At 47.1% G+C, this 15,012-nt stretch overlaps 1 protein-coding gene across 1 annotated transcript in view; it reads left to right on the forward strand.

Annotated features, from left to right (window-relative positions):
- ALDH2 (aldehyde dehydrogenase 2 family member) overlaps positions 1-13,863 on the forward strand; it is a 28,094-nt gene extending 14,231 nt beyond the window's left edge. The window contains exons 5-13 of the mRNA XM_053590257.1: positions 530-641; positions 1,168-1,296; positions 1,701-1,814; positions 3,453-3,555; positions 4,298-4,482; positions 8,340-8,504; positions 10,496-10,653; positions 12,384-12,498; positions 13,433-13,863. Coding sequence (XP_053446232.1) covers positions 530-641; positions 1,168-1,296; positions 1,701-1,814; positions 3,453-3,555; positions 4,298-4,482; positions 8,340-8,504; positions 10,496-10,653; positions 12,384-12,498; positions 13,433-13,465 — 1,114 coding nt within the window. The 3' untranslated portion in view covers positions 13,466-13,863. The remainder of the gene's footprint in view (positions 1-529; positions 642-1,167; positions 1,297-1,700; positions 1,815-3,452; positions 3,556-4,297; positions 4,483-8,339; positions 8,505-10,495; positions 10,654-12,383; positions 12,499-13,432) is intronic.
- Positions 13,864-15,012: the final 1,149 nt, after the last annotated feature.

Consider the following 15,012-nt stretch of genomic DNA (forward strand, 5'->3'; position numbering starts at 1 on the left):
AAGAATTTAGCTTAGGCAACATATCAAGACTCTGTCTCTAAAGCTAATAATAATAAATATCTGGGGATGGTAGCACATGCCTGTAGTCCCAGCTATGTGGGAGACTGAAGTGGGAGGATCTCTTTAGCCTAGGACTTAAGAGGTTATAGTGAACTATAATTAGGACATTGTACTCTAGCCTGGTGACAGTGAGTATCTATTTAAAAAAAAAAAAATACTGATTCTTTGGGCATTAGCCCCAGAAAGCCAAATTGAGTAGGTTGGAAATGGAGTCCTAGAATTTGGTGGCTTTTTTTTTTTTTATAATCATCCTAGGTGATTCCGAGGCCTAGAGGTTAGCTACCTAGAGTGGATAACTATGACCCTAGCGGTCATTTAGGTCTTTCTGGGAATAAGTTAAAAGCAAAGGCAGTCACCAGAAAGACCCAATTGGACCAGTTTGAGGTTGCTGTCTATGCCAGGATTTGCAGCGGTCCCTGACAGTCACTAATCAAAACTTGGACTTTTCTCTCTCTCTCTTTTTTTAAAGGTATTATGCCGGCTGGGCAGATAAGTACCATGGGAAAACCATTCCCATTGATGGGGACTTCTTCAGCTACACCCGCCATGAACCAGTGGGAGTGTGTGGGCAGATCATCCCAGTGAGTGTCAGCCTTTCCTGAGTTTCTTCAAGACAGCTGTGAGATTCAGCAGTCTTGCCCAGGCTCCTTGCAAAGGTGGAGATTCTGGGGGTGGCTCAGGTGGTGGTTGAGAAGATGGGCTCAGACAAAGCCAGCTTCAGTGCATGTCAAAGCCAGCTTCAGTGCACGTCTGAACCTGGCTGCTGGTGAACTCTTTGATCTTGGGCAAGTCAATTATCCCTCTAAGCCTTAGAGTCCCCATCTGAAGAGTGGAAATGAATATAGTGTCTGTCTTAGGGAGGTAATGATTGGGGCTTAGCATGGTGCCTTGTACAGAAAAGCACTAATAAACATGAATCGCTGTCACCATCACCCACCACCAGCCTTGTCCATCTGCCTTAGACCTACGATCAGGTTGTAAGGGACACATGGGGTCCAGAGAACTTGATGCTGCTTCTGTTCTCAGGGGGTGGCACTTTTTGCTACCCGGTGTATGTAGCTCTCGGAGGAAGGCTTGGATCTTGGGGGTGGCTTTTATTTATTGCAGTGGAACTTCCCACTCCTGATGCAAGCCTGGAAACTGGGCCCAGCCCTGGCAACTGGAAATGTGGTTGTGATGAAGGTAGCTGAGCAGACGCCTCTCACTGCCCTCTATGTGGCCAACTTGATCAAGGAGGTGCGTACCTTGTTCTAGCCTTGACCTCTAAATGCCCTTGTTTAGGTTTCCTCTAAAGGAGTTCCAAGGAAAGGACCCCACATCACCATATGACCCACCACAAGACCAAGGTGGCTCCCGCTCACCTGATTTCTACACTGGGCGTCATTGCAGCATCCCCTGCAAAAAGTGAAAATGGCTATTATAAGTGACAGCCGTGGACAGAGGGGGAAAGCCACAGGAACCCCAGGGAACAGGCTCCTTGTCCATTCCATTGAGAATTAGAGCCCCATGAAACCAGCTCCTCTGCTCATGTGTGTCCTCAGCAGACTGTCTTAGCCTCTCTGGAAAGGGGTGTGTTCCCTTTTTCAAGCCCTTTGGAGCAGGATGGTGACTCCTAGTTTCCCCTGGCTGTTTGCTCACAGGCTGGCTTTCCCCCTGGCGTGGTCAATATTGTTCCTGGATTTGGCCCCACAGCTGGGGCTGCCATCGCATCCCACGAGGATGTCGACAAAGTGGCATTCACGGGTTCCACCGAGGTAAGGTGTCCCTGGGACCTTGAGCTTTTGGTGTGTTTGGCTTAAGTTCCCCCAATTCTCAAAGGACTTACATTCTGGAGAGTCCTAGCTGTGGTGTGGAGGGTCTCTGTCTGAGATCGAAGATATGCCTGTATTTAGCTCTAGTGAAGGCCAGGTTGAGCCCTTTGTGGTTTGCTTGTCACAATTGTGCTGAGGGGAAGGCACAGCATCCCATGTAGAATAATAAGGAGGCTGAGACTGATTAAAATCCCAGAGCTGACCACTTGCCCCATATCAAAGCCCTGTGGCCACGCCAGGCTCTTTGACTGGCACTGCCACTGTGGTTAAAGACTGAGGGCTCTGGAAAGACAGGAGTTCAAATCTTGGCCTTGGCATTATAACATGGCTGATTCATGAATGTCTTTGAGGCTCTCTGTTCATGTTTTTTTAAACGAGGACAGCAATATCTGAGTGGTAGAGACTGTGGATAGGGCAGTGGGGAAGACCATGGACTCTGGAGTCAAACTCATTGAGCAGTGCTTACTAGCTGGGCAACCTTGGGCAGGTCATGTAGCCTTCTGAAGCCTCCATTTCCCCATCTGTAAAATGTGGGGTAGTAACTATATCCAACTCACACAGTGAGTGAAGGGGAGATAGAGCTTATAGTGCTTAGCCCAGAGTAAGTGCTCAATGAGCGAGTGACTGTCTGAGGGTCTAGTTCTGCTGCTGTGAGACAGACAAAGTAAAGTACTTGGTGAACCTTAAACATAACCTCTTGGAAAACATGGACAGAATTCCTTTGAAAGAAGTAAACTTTTTCCCCTCCTAGTGAGCATGTGACTTCTGAGAAGGAACACCAAATAGTGTAATGAGTGTGAGTTTCAAACTTTCCTACCTGCCATAAAGACACCTTCAGACATTGGGTCTGCACACAGGTTCAGCAGCACTGGGAAGGGCAGAGGAGTGGCCAGGATAACGCAGTCAGGTTCTGTGCTTAGTCACTGCCTAACTTGATGCTGAGAGGTGATGATGAGAATCTGACAGAGGGGCCAGTTTCCTGGTGGGGATACATGTGTTCATCCAGCAAAGAAGCACAGGGAAGCTTTGTGCCAGACTGTGGGAAGCCCAAAGTGAGACAGAGTGAGAAGCACCCTGCCGTCCCCTCACAGAGCATGGTGTGCTCAGGGACAAAATTCCAGGCACCATGGGGAGAAGGCTGGGTAGTAGGTCTGAACTGGTGCTGGAATCCACTGCCCCAGTATGGATTCATAGTTCACATTTACCAGCTGTGTGACTTTGGGCAAGCGACTTGACTACTCTGAGCCTCAGCCTCCATGTTTGTAAATCATGGAGAGGAGTTGCCCGCACCTCCCTGGTCATTACTAGGATGGAATTTTAATATAGAGCATTTAGTACAGTGCCTGGCATGTGGGCAGTGCTCAGTGCACACAAGCCAACAGCAATGACCCTGTTCGTATTGCTGTGATTATTGTCATCCCAGAAGCTCAGGGCTAGGGCAGCTCACTGAACACCTAGCTTTGGTGGACTCTCCAGGTCTCCTGTAATCCAAGTATTTGCCCAAGTTGTAGGGTCCTCTGCTCTGCGTCTGTTTATAGTGTTCCCTTTGCTGTCAGCTGGTCTTGGTTTCTGTTCCCGTAGATAGGCCGCCTTATCCAGGTTGCTGCAGGGAACAGCAACCTCAAGAGAGTGACCCTGGAACTGGGTGGCAAGAGCCCCAACATCATCATGTCTGATGCTGATAGTAAGTGTTGGGCTGGAGGAGGCATGGCGTCAGAGTGGCCGCTGGTGATCCCACTTGCTCCCACCATCCTCAGCACCCAGCAGCATCAGTTTCTGCCCCTTGGGCCTCGAGATGATGATGAGACTCCAGCATGGTCTGGCCTCAGCCTGTCCTCCACCCTCTCCCTGGAGATCCCTGGGGTCCAGTATGCATCACCCAGCCACACTGCACCCCTGCCTTCTGACTAGACCACCCTGTCATCATCACGTCCTTTTCTTGGTCTGCTGGGGACTCCCAGGCTGCTCCTCCTCACTCTGTGTCTATCTTCCCCAGCCACTCTCCAGGCTCTGGCACTAACAGGCACCAACCCTGATGGTGGTGAGAATAGGCTACTTGGGCAAGTGGCCACTGGAGCCAGGGTCCCCTCTTCTCCCTTTTTTTTTTTTTTTTTTTGAGACAGCATCTCACTACGTCACCCTGGGTAGAGTGCTATGGCATCACATCTCACAGCAACCTCAAACTCTTGGGCTTAAGCGATTCTCTTGCCTCAGCCTCCCAAGTAGCCTTGACTACAGACACCTGCCACAATGCCCGGCTATTTTTGTTGTTGTAGTTGTTATTGTTGTTTGGCAGGCCTGGGCTGGTTTTGAACCTGCCAGCCCCAGTGTATGTGGCCGGTGCCCTAGCTGCTGAGCTACAGGTGCTGAGCCAGGGTCCTCCTCTTCTTACTGTCGTCTTTCTGTCCCCTGTCCCCTCCCCTCAGTGGACTGGGCTGTGGAGCAGGCCCACTTCGCCTTGTTCTTCAACCAGGGCCAGTGCTGTTGTGCTGGCTCCCGGACCTTTGTGCAGGAGGACGTTTACGACGAGTTTGTGGAGCGCAGCGTCGCCCGGGCCAAGTCTCGGGTGGTTGGGAATCCCTTCGACAGCAAGACGGAACAGGGGCCACAGGTGAGCTGGGCAGCTGCAGGGTGGGCTGGGTGTCCTTGGCCAACATGAGAAGCAGAAAGGGCCTCAGTGCTTGGAGTCTTAGCTCTGCCACTTCATGGCTATGTGCCCTTGGAAAGCCAAGTTCTCTCTCTGAGTCTCCATTTCCCTATCCCTGAGACCTGCCCTGCCTCTTCCACAGGGTGGCTGAAAGTGGAAGCACTTTATATTCTCTCAGAATTCTCTGAGTTTTTATTGGTTGTTTTTTTTTAGAGACAGAGTCTCATTTTATCGCCCTCGGTAGAGTGCTATAGTGTCACAGCTCACAGCAACCTCCTCCTGGGCTTAGGCGATTCTCTGGCCTCAGCCTCCCGAGTATTTGGGACCACAGGCACCTGCCACAATGCCCAGCTATTTTTTTATTGCAGTTTGGCCGAGGCTGGGTTCGAACCTACCACCCTCAGTGGGTGGGTTCGAATATGGGGTGGGCACCCTATTCACTGAGCCACAAGCACTGCTCTGTTTCATTTTTTTTTAATAACGTGAACATATGTTCATTTTAATCAATAAAATACTATCGGTAGTAATTATCATAAATGTAAATCACACCTGTAATCCCAGCACTCTGGGAGGGCAAGGTGGGTGGATTGCTTGAGCTCAGGAATTGGAGACCACCCTGACTCAGAAAAATAGAAATAGCCAGGTGTTGTGGCTATTTTCAGCTACTAGGGAGCCTGAGCCAAGAGGATTGGTTGAGCCCAGGAGTTTCAGGTTGCTACAAGCTATGACACCATGACACTCTACTAAGGGCAATAGAAAAAAGAAAGAGGGTGGCGCCTGTGGCTGAGGTGGCGGGTCCAAACCCAGCCCTGGCCAAAATCCACAAAAAAAAAAAAAAGAAGAAGAAAATCCAGTGCCCGCCACTACCACCTCCTGTGACTTGGATCTGTATTCCTATACTGTCCTGGCTCACTCCTTGCAGGAGCTGCACTGGTCCTTCGAGCCACACCCTCCCATGGGCCAAGGGGTCACAGAGTCAGGGATGTACCTGCTCTGGCCCTGGCTACCCTTTCTGGATGTCACTCTGGTTGCTGCTCCAAGAGTTGCCTACCCAGGTGGCCCCGAGCCCACTGGCAGGGCCCCATCCTCCTAAGGATGCTCTGTGCTTAGGATTTGGTGCTGGCCAGGGCCCCGTTTTCCTCAATTTTTAGGGCAGTTTTAGGCTTACAGAACACAAGCTAAAGGCACAAAAAGGGCCCACGTACTCCCTTGCACCTCCCTCCTATCCCAGTTTCCCTTCTATTAACATCTTGCCTTCTCACACTACACCTGTATTTGTGAGTATGATTGAGCCAATATTCATACGTTGTTATCAACTAGAGTCTAGAGTTTACATTGGGGTCACTCTTCCTGTTGTGCATTCAGAGGTTTGACAGAGGTGTAATGATGTGTACCCGCCATTCCGGTGTTGCCGAGAACAGTTTTCCTGCCTCAAATCCCTGTCCCTTTACCCATCCCTCCCTCCCACCCACGCACAACCCTGGCCACCACTGATGTTTTTATTGTCTCCATAGCTTTGCCTTTTCCAGAACGTTCCAGAGCTGGAGTCGTACACTATGTAGCCTTTTCCTCTTGGCTTTTTTCACTTAGCAGTATGTATTCAAGGTTCCTCCATGCCTTTTCCTGACTTGGTAGCTTTCTCTTGATGCCCTGCATTCCACCATGTGGCTATACCAGGCAGTTCATTTATGCCTTCACCTGCTGAAGGGTGCCTTGGTGTTTCCAAGCTTTGGCTGTTGTGAAGAAAGCCCTGTAAACAGTTGGGGGCAGAGCTAGCACTTGTACATGTGAGGATGGAGGTCTCGGAGTTGCCTTGTGATGCAGGGTGGAGCCAGAGGCATGAGGGAAGTTAGAGAATTCGATTGAAATTCACACCTAGGCTCCTGGGTTGTTGTGAAGGTGGGAGAAGAGGATGCATTTTACCTAAGTTTGTCAGTTTGATTGACTACTTGTCAATCGCTAGTCCTGTGGTATGTGGCCCCCATGTAGACTCTTGCCCTGGGGAGGGTTTGCCTTTTCTGTAGCTAGTGGGAGACCCTCCTGACACCTAGGTTTGTGTGTGTCCCCAGGGTGGCAGAAACTTGGACTGTTCTGTTTCTCTCCAGTGGGGTGAGCCTGAGCTCCTGCCCACTGTCACAGGAGTGAGGGATAATGTGGTCCTGAACCTCAGCAGGGGAGCCACGGGGCCTCCCTCACTGGGACGGGGTTTTTTGTCCAGCATCTCTCTATCTTAAAAGCTTTACTGAGATGTAATTCACATTCCATTTTAAAGTGGACGATTCAGTGGTTTTTAGTATATCCATAAAGTTTTGCAGCCATCACCACCCGTAATTCCAGAACATTTTTATCACCCTTCAAAAAGTTCTGTAACTAGCCAGGCGTGGTGGCTTACACCTATAATCCTAACATTCTGGGAGGCCCAGGCGGGTCGACTGCTTGAGCAACTCAGGAGTTCAAGACCAGCCTGAGCAAGAGCAAGATCCCTGTCTCTAAAAAACAAAAAAAAAACAAAAAATAGCTGGTTATTGTGGTGGGCACCTGCAGTCCCAGCGACTCGAGGGGCTAAGGCAAGAAAATTACTTGAACCCAAGAGTTTGAGGTTGCTGTGAACTGTGCTGCCAGGGCACTCAAGGGCGACAAAGTGAGATTGTGTCAAAAAAAAAAAAAAAAAAAAAGATCTGTATCCTTAGCAGTCACTCCTCATTCCTCCCTCCCCCAGCCCCTGGCAACCACCAGCCTAAGATCTGCCTGTGGATCTGCCTATTGTGAATGTTTTACATGAATGCCATCATTCACTACTTAGTCCTTTGTGACTGGCTGCTTCCACTTAGCTTGATGTTTTCCAGGCTTATCCATGTTGTAGCAAGAATGTATCAGAACTTAATTTTTTACGGCTGAATAATATTCCATTGTGTGGCTGTATCACATTTTTATTTTCCATTCATGTGTTGGGGAGTACTTGGGTTGTTTCCACCTTTTAGCTCTTGGGAATAGAACCTCTAGAAACTTCTATGTCTCTTTTTCTCTCTTATTTCTCTTTCTGGTTGTTTAATTATTAAGGTAATATAAACTGGTATGAAAATTTTAAGAAGGAAGTGTTTAAACAAAAAAATTAAGACTTTCTTGCTTCTCTGTATGCCCCATAAGTAACTGCATACACATGGTTATGCTGTTGTATGTTTATTTTCACAAAAATAGGAGTAGATAGTGCATATTTTTCTCCAGTCTTTACTTTTTTGCAGGACGTCTTGGCCTGTCTTTCTGTGTCAGTTCACGGATCTGTTAGTGATGACAGATAGGGAGAATGGTTTTAGCCAGCCTTTACTGATTCATGCATATAACTGTTCTCATTTGTTTCTTTAACAAAATGCCCCCCAGTGAATATGCTTTTTCAGTACTCCTTGTGCACACGTAGAAAAAAATTCCCAGAAGTAAAATAGCTGGGCCAGAGGGTAGGAGCATATGCTTTTTGACTGATTCCAGGAAACCACTTGCTGGGAGAGCGTCCTGGCATCCATTCTTTCTGCCAGTGTAGGTCACATCCCCTCAGCATTAGTGTCTTTTCTTACTGTTTTATATATTTGCTGATCTCATAGTTGAAACATAAGAATGGATCTGATGTGTATTTCTTTGCCAGCTGATGAGGTCGAACCTTTTTTATGTTTTATGTTTGTCGGCCTTGTGTCTTGCCTCTTCCCACCTTGCTTATTCATGACCTTGGCCCAACTCCCAGCTGTGTCATTGCCTGTGTGATTCTAAGCCTGACACCTAGAAGGGTCTGAACCCAGCCGCCCTGTAACTCTGGGCTCCTTTTCCCACAGGTGGATGAGACTCAGTTTAAGAAGATTCTTGGCTATATCAACTCTGGGAAGCAGGAGGGGGCAAAGCTGCTGTGTGGTGGAGGGCCTGCCGCTGATCGTGGCTACTATATCCAGCCCACTGTGTTTGGAGATGTGAAAGACGGGATGACCATTGCCAAGGAAGAGGTCAGCACTGGGGCTGGCATTCCAGGGATGGGTTGTGGGGTTGAAGAGAGGTAGATGGTTCGGTCTGGCATCTTGACTCCATGACCCAGCTGCTAGCTTTGGGCCAGATCTTGGCTCTGTGCCTAGAACAGGTTATTTACAGTTGGCATCTGATTTTGTCACTCTCCTCTTTAGCCTATATGGCTACCCACTGTCTGGGAGAATGGCTAAATCTCCCAGCAGAGTCTGCAGGCCTTTGTGTTCTGGCCCTGAGAGCAAAGAGTCTGCCTTCCTACGTGCAGTACTTGCATTAGACCAAAGGGCTATCTCCCCACGAAACAAGAAGGCTTTAATGTTCCCCCTCGGTGCTCACTGTGAATGCAGGGCAGCAGTTCTAATTCATTTCACAAATATGCAGTGAACGCCTACTGTGTGCTGGGTTCCCTGCAGACCCTGGAGCTGTGGGGGCATCCAGGGTGTGTTCTCTACCCTCATAGAGTTCAGACCCACTTGCCATCCCCACTTGTACGAAGCCCTGAGCAACCCCGTGCAAGATGCCATTTCCTTTTCTGTAATAAGTAAGACAGTCCAGCAGAGTTTTTCCCTTTCCCCATCATGATTACTTGGATGCTTTTCTTTAAAATCTCAAATATCAGTTTCACAGCTGATGTGAAATCAGATCACAGGAATGCGTCTGCTCTGCCTGTGCATGAAACATGTGATACCGGACTTTCTGTCCTTACTCCCACCACGATGAGCTCCTGACTGTCCTCTCCCAGCTCCATCCTGAAATCAGCCAGTTTTTCAAGGAATTCTTCCTAATGGAGAGTGGGATTTAGTGAGAATAGGTGCTGGAAGTACTTGTGCTGGGGTGTCCGCTTCCCTCTCTGCTCCTCACCCCACCCTGGTTTGGGCAGATTCTGCTTCTATTGTATCACAGCGTGGCTGTCACTTCTGCAAGTCCTTCCCTAACACTGCCCTCCCTAGCACCCACTCAGGCCCCTCTGGGCTCCCCTGTTAGCCCCTGAATTATCACTGGGTGGGGCACTATAGCCCCTACAGCGAGTCTCCCCATGGCCTTCCCTGAGAGTGGACACCTCAACAGCAGCAAGCGCACTTACCACCCATGCCTTGGTTTTTTTTTTCTTTGAGACAGAGCCTCAAGCTGTCACCCTGGGTAGAGTGCCATGGCATCAAAGCTCACAGCAACCTCCAACTCCTAGGCTCAAGTGATTCTCCTGCCTCAGCCTCCCAAGTAGCTGGGACTACAGGCACCCGCCACAATGCCCAGCTATTTTTTGGTTGTAGCTGTCATTGTTGTTTGGCAGGCCTGGCTGTATTTGAACCCGCCAGCTCAGGTGTATGTGGCTGGCGCCTTAGCCGCTTGAGCCACAGGCGCTGAGCCCATGCCTTGGTTTCTGAGTACCCTTCCTCATGCAAAAAAATCAGTATTCCTTAAAAAAAGATAATTCCTTAAGAAATGGCTCATTCCGGGCGGCGCCTGTGGCTCAAGGAGTAGGGCGCCGGTCCCATATGCCGGAGGTGGTGGGTTCAAACCCAACCCCGGCCAAAAAAAAAAAAAAACCACAAAAAAAAGGAATGGCTCATTCCAGGAATGGGGTGGGGAAAGCACAAGATAAGCCTGGAACATCTAGAGAGCAAAGACTGCATTTTGTTCATAGTTGTTTCTTCAGCAGCTAGCCCGTGCCTTACGTCTACATTTCTTTGGCTGTATGATTGACTTAAATTCCTTGGCACTAAATCTATATATCACATGCAAATAACCAATACCTTATAGGGCTGTTTAGAAAGAAGATATTGCACGTAAGGCATGGGGCACATAGAGGGCAATCACTCCCCGTTAGCTTCCTCCCCTTTGCCTTCTGGTGAGTTTGTTGGAACAGTTGGGGTATGTCTGGGAGCTTGTCCCCACATGCAGTATCTGAGGTTCCCACCTCAGTAGCAGGTGTTTCCATATTGCCACACCTTCCTCCTCTGCTCTCTCACCCCAGATCTTCGGGCCAGTGATGCAGATCCTGAAGTTCAAGACCATAGAGGAAGTTGTTGGGAGAGCCAACAATTCTAAGTATGGGCTGGCAGCGGCTGTCTTCACAAAGGACTTGGACAAGGCCAATTATCTGTCTCAGGCCCTCCAGGCTGGCACAGTGTGGTAAGAGCCTCCCCCTGACTGCTCACAACCCATCAGAGATCCCCCAAAGCCAAGGGTTTCTACAATCCAGTGCTTACCATCCCAGAATTTAAGGAGCTGGGGTTAGTTTCTCCTGGGGTCAGATAGGGTCTGGCCAATAGATGAGAGAGTGCCTGCCTCCGGATCAGAGCCCCCTGGGCAGAAGCCCTCGCAGCTCTCCTTGGGCATGCATCATGAGGACTGGGACAAGAGACCAAAGCTGACAGTGCTCATAGTTGCAATGCTGATCCTAAGAGTATATTACCTACTTTTTACCTGCTGAAATGGCTGTAATTTAAAAAAAAAAGGGGGGGGGGACTACCTGACAAATGCAATCAGTATAACCTGGTATCTTGTACCCTCAATGGATCCCCAACAATAAAAAAATAATAATGATGACAATAATTTAAAAAAACAGAAGATAACATGTATTGGTGAGGAGGTGGAAAAATCAGTAGGAATGGAAAATGGCACCGTCAGTGTGGAAAACAGTCTGGTGGTTCCTCACAAAGTTAAACATGGAGCTACCAGATGGCCCAGCAATTCTACTCCCAGGTATATACCCAAAAGAGATAAAATATCTCATAAAGTATCTCATAAAAATATCTCATAAAATATCTCATAAAGTCGTGCACATGAATGTTCACAGCAGCACCATTCACAACAGCCATAAGGTGGACACAGCCCAAATGTCCATCGGCAGATGCGTGGACAAACACAACGTGGACTGCCCACACGCCAGAGAACAACGTGGGTATACAAGGAAGGGAAGCACTGGCGTGTGCTGTCGCATGGGTGGACCTGAAAACATGACACATAAGTGGAAGAAGCCAGACAAAAAAGCCACACACTGTATGGTTCCATTTACATTAAATATCTACAACAGGCAAACCCACAGGGACAGAAAGTAGATGAGTGGCTACCAGGGGCCGGAAGAGGGAAGAATGGGGAGTGACTGCCTATTTGGCACAGGGCTTCTTTCTGAGGTAATAGAAACTTTCTGGAATTAGACAGTGGTGATGATTGCAGAGCATTGAAAATGTGCTATAAACCACTGAATTATATACCTCAAAATGGTAAATTTTATTTTATTTTTTAATTATTATTTTTTTATTTTGAGGCAGAGTCTCACTCTGTTGCTCTGGATAGAGTCATGGTGTCGTAGCTCACAGCAACCTCAAACTCTTGGGCTTAAGCAATCCTTTTCCCTCAGCCTCCTGAGAAGCTGGGGCTACAGGTGCCCACTACCATGCTCCAACTAGTTTTTCTATTTTTAGTAGACATGGAGTCTTGCTCTTGCTCAGGCTGGTCTTGAACTCCTGAGCCCAGGCAACCACCCACCTCAGCCTCCCAGAGTGCTAGGATTACAGGTATGAGCCACTGTGCCTGGCAGAATGGGGAATTTTTAATTTAATTAAAATTTAATAATTTTTTTAAATTAAAAAGTATAACACCTAATTAGCCAAATGATTAGTTCTACGTGGAAGCTGTCACGCAGTACACTTAGTTCCATCCATCTGTGAGTGCACCATGAAGGACAAAGATGACTTAGGGTCTATCTCACGGGGCTTGCTTTTGATCCTCTGAGGCTAGTTGTTACCACAGCCATCCATCCATTTTTCCTTAATAACATTTTAGAGCAATGTAAGGAGTCCCAGGGTGTAACACATAACCCCTGAGAGTGATTTCTACAATCTTGTTTCAAATCATAGGATCAACTGCTATGATGTGTTTGGGGCCCAGTCACCATTTGGCGGCTACAAGATGTCCGGGAGTGGCCGGGAGCTGGGCGAGTATGGTCTGCAGGCGTACACCGAAGTGAAGACTGTGAGTGAAGGGCTTGCTGTGGGAACAGGACCTACTCTCCCTCTGGCTTGAGGCCATCAATATTTCTTAGTGATTTCTCTTTTGAAGCCCAAGAAACTACAAGAGTAGATAAAGACCCAGTCTCTGTTCTATACCATTAGAAAGAACTAAGGACTTGCTCCCATCAGGACTACACAATCATTTCCTACAATGTCATTTTCCCAAGGCCTAAAAAACATGAGAGGAAGGAAAGACCCCAGTGGGCAGAAGCAACAAGGAAAGGCTTCTAGTAAGAATCAGCGAGTAAGCATTAGATATCAAGGGCTAAAAGCTTCTTATAGCCTTTGGTTTATAATCTCAGAGCTAGGAAAACAGCCTGAAGGATCAATCTGAAATACAAAGAAAGCATAAGTTCATTACAGCATTATCTCTAAGAGGGAAAAATCAGATGTAACCTGAATGCCCAGGAAATTACAGAACACCCCAGTCAGGGAACACGGGGTAGCCATTAAAAATGTTTCTGAAGGGACGGCGCCTGTGGCTCAGTGAGTAGGGTGCCTGCCCCATATACCAAGGGTAGTGGGTTCAAACCCAGCCCCGGCCAAACTGCAACAAAAAAAATAGCCGGGCGTTGTGGCGGGCGCCTGTAGTCCCAGCTACTCGGGAGGCTGAGGCATGAGAATTGCCTAAGCCCAAGAGTTGGAGGTTGCTGTGAGCTGTGACGCCACGACACTCTACCGAGGGTGACAAGGTAAGACTCTGTCTCTAAAAAAATTAAAATAAAATAAATGTTTCTGAAGAATATTTGATTTGGAAAATGCTTACCTTTTAAAGTCAAAAGCAGGACACAAAGTAATATACACGCACATAAGTCCAATTTTAGAAGTATATACACATATACGTAGATAACTCAGATACATGATGGTCTCACAGCTTCTCTGTGCCCTGCTTACAGGTCACAGTCAAAGTTCCACAGAAGAACTCATAAAGAACCAGGTGGCTTCTTTCCTCATCCAGTGACAGAAGGTTCGGCAAGATCAGCAGCAAAACCAAGAAAAATGACCCATGCACACTAAAAGTCTCAAAAGAAATTCTTCCTACAAAATCTCTCAGGTCAAGAAGTCCCCGGAATTTGAATTGATAAGCAGGGTGGGGTGGGAGGTGTGTGGAGAGCCTTTTAAATTGCAACAATACTGCTAGCTTTCAGGGTGATTTAAAGAAAAATAGACTCAAATATTTTATCCTATTTCTCTGATACACTTCCTGTAACTTGCCTTTATGAGGAAGAAAAAGCCATTGCTTATAATTGTATTAGCTTTGAAGGCAACTGCTAGCACCTTGCTGTATATTCTGGACTAAAACTCACTAAACACAGACTGTTCTTAATTTCTTGTGTAACTCTTTGTTTATCTCTATAACCCAAGGAAATGCTGTCAGGTAGGAATGCTGTCCCCACTATTAGTATGTGGCACTACATATGATTCCTGCCCCTCCCCTGCTGTGTATGAAGAGCTTTTGTTTCATGCATTTGATTAACAAATACAGCTGGCCTGTCTACCTGTGGCAGGCCTTGAGGTAGACTGCAGGGACAGAGGCCCTCAGAGACTGGGGAGGTGAACCAGGAAAAAGACATTAGACATCAAAGTTGGTTCTAAAACTTGGTCATTCCAGCTGAGACAGAGTCATGCTGGACCAGTTTCCTAAGAGATTGACTTGGAACCAGATGTCAGTTATTCAGTGTGAGTGAAATCTGTAGCTTTGATAACCAGACCTCTCCAGAATGCTGCCTGCCTTCAGTCAGGGTATCTAGAAAATTAGTAGTTTTCTTAGTCATTGGAAGATTCCTGGGAGTTGGAGCAAAAAGAGGTAAATTACTTCAGTAGTTTGTAGAGTTTGTGATCACAGATTCCTCTGAGAATTTGAAGAAAGGTTTGGTCCTCTCCTAAGAAAAATGTATCTTCTGTTTAATTTTTATAGCAGTGTTGAGGGATGCTGAAGTTCATTAGCTGACCCTGGTTATATTTCACCCAGCCTGAGGCACATCTTAAAAAAAAATCCATATTCCATTAAAGATTTATTTTATATCTTTTCAGAGATAACCAGGCTAGAGTACACTGGCCTGGTCATAGCTCACTGTAGCCTCAGCTCAAATAATCCTCCAGCCTCAGCCTCCCAGTAGTTGAGATTACAAGCATGAGCCACCATGCCCAGCTAATTTTTCTTTTATTTTTCTTTTGATGTGGTGTCTCACTGTGTAGCCCAGCCTGGTTTCAAACTCCTGGCTTCAGGCAGTCCTCTCACCTTGCCTCTCAAAGTGCTAAGATTCCCAGCTAAAGATTAATGTTAGTTATTTGAATAGTGCTTCACATTTTTTATCACCATATATATAAATATATATATATAAAACGTTACATTTTTCTTTAAATCAACCCACTGTTTAAATTAAAAACCTTATTGCCATATATTAAAAAAATAGCATTTAACTCAATAACAGAAAACAATGAAATGATCAAAACAATAGTATTAACTTTAGAA

The sequence above is a fragment of the Nycticebus coucang genome, chromosome 4, assembly GCF_027406575.1.
Source record: "Nycticebus coucang isolate mNycCou1 chromosome 4, mNycCou1.pri, whole genome shotgun sequence".
NCBI classification, from domain to species: Eukaryota; Metazoa; Chordata; class Mammalia; order Primates; family Lorisidae; genus Nycticebus; species Nycticebus coucang.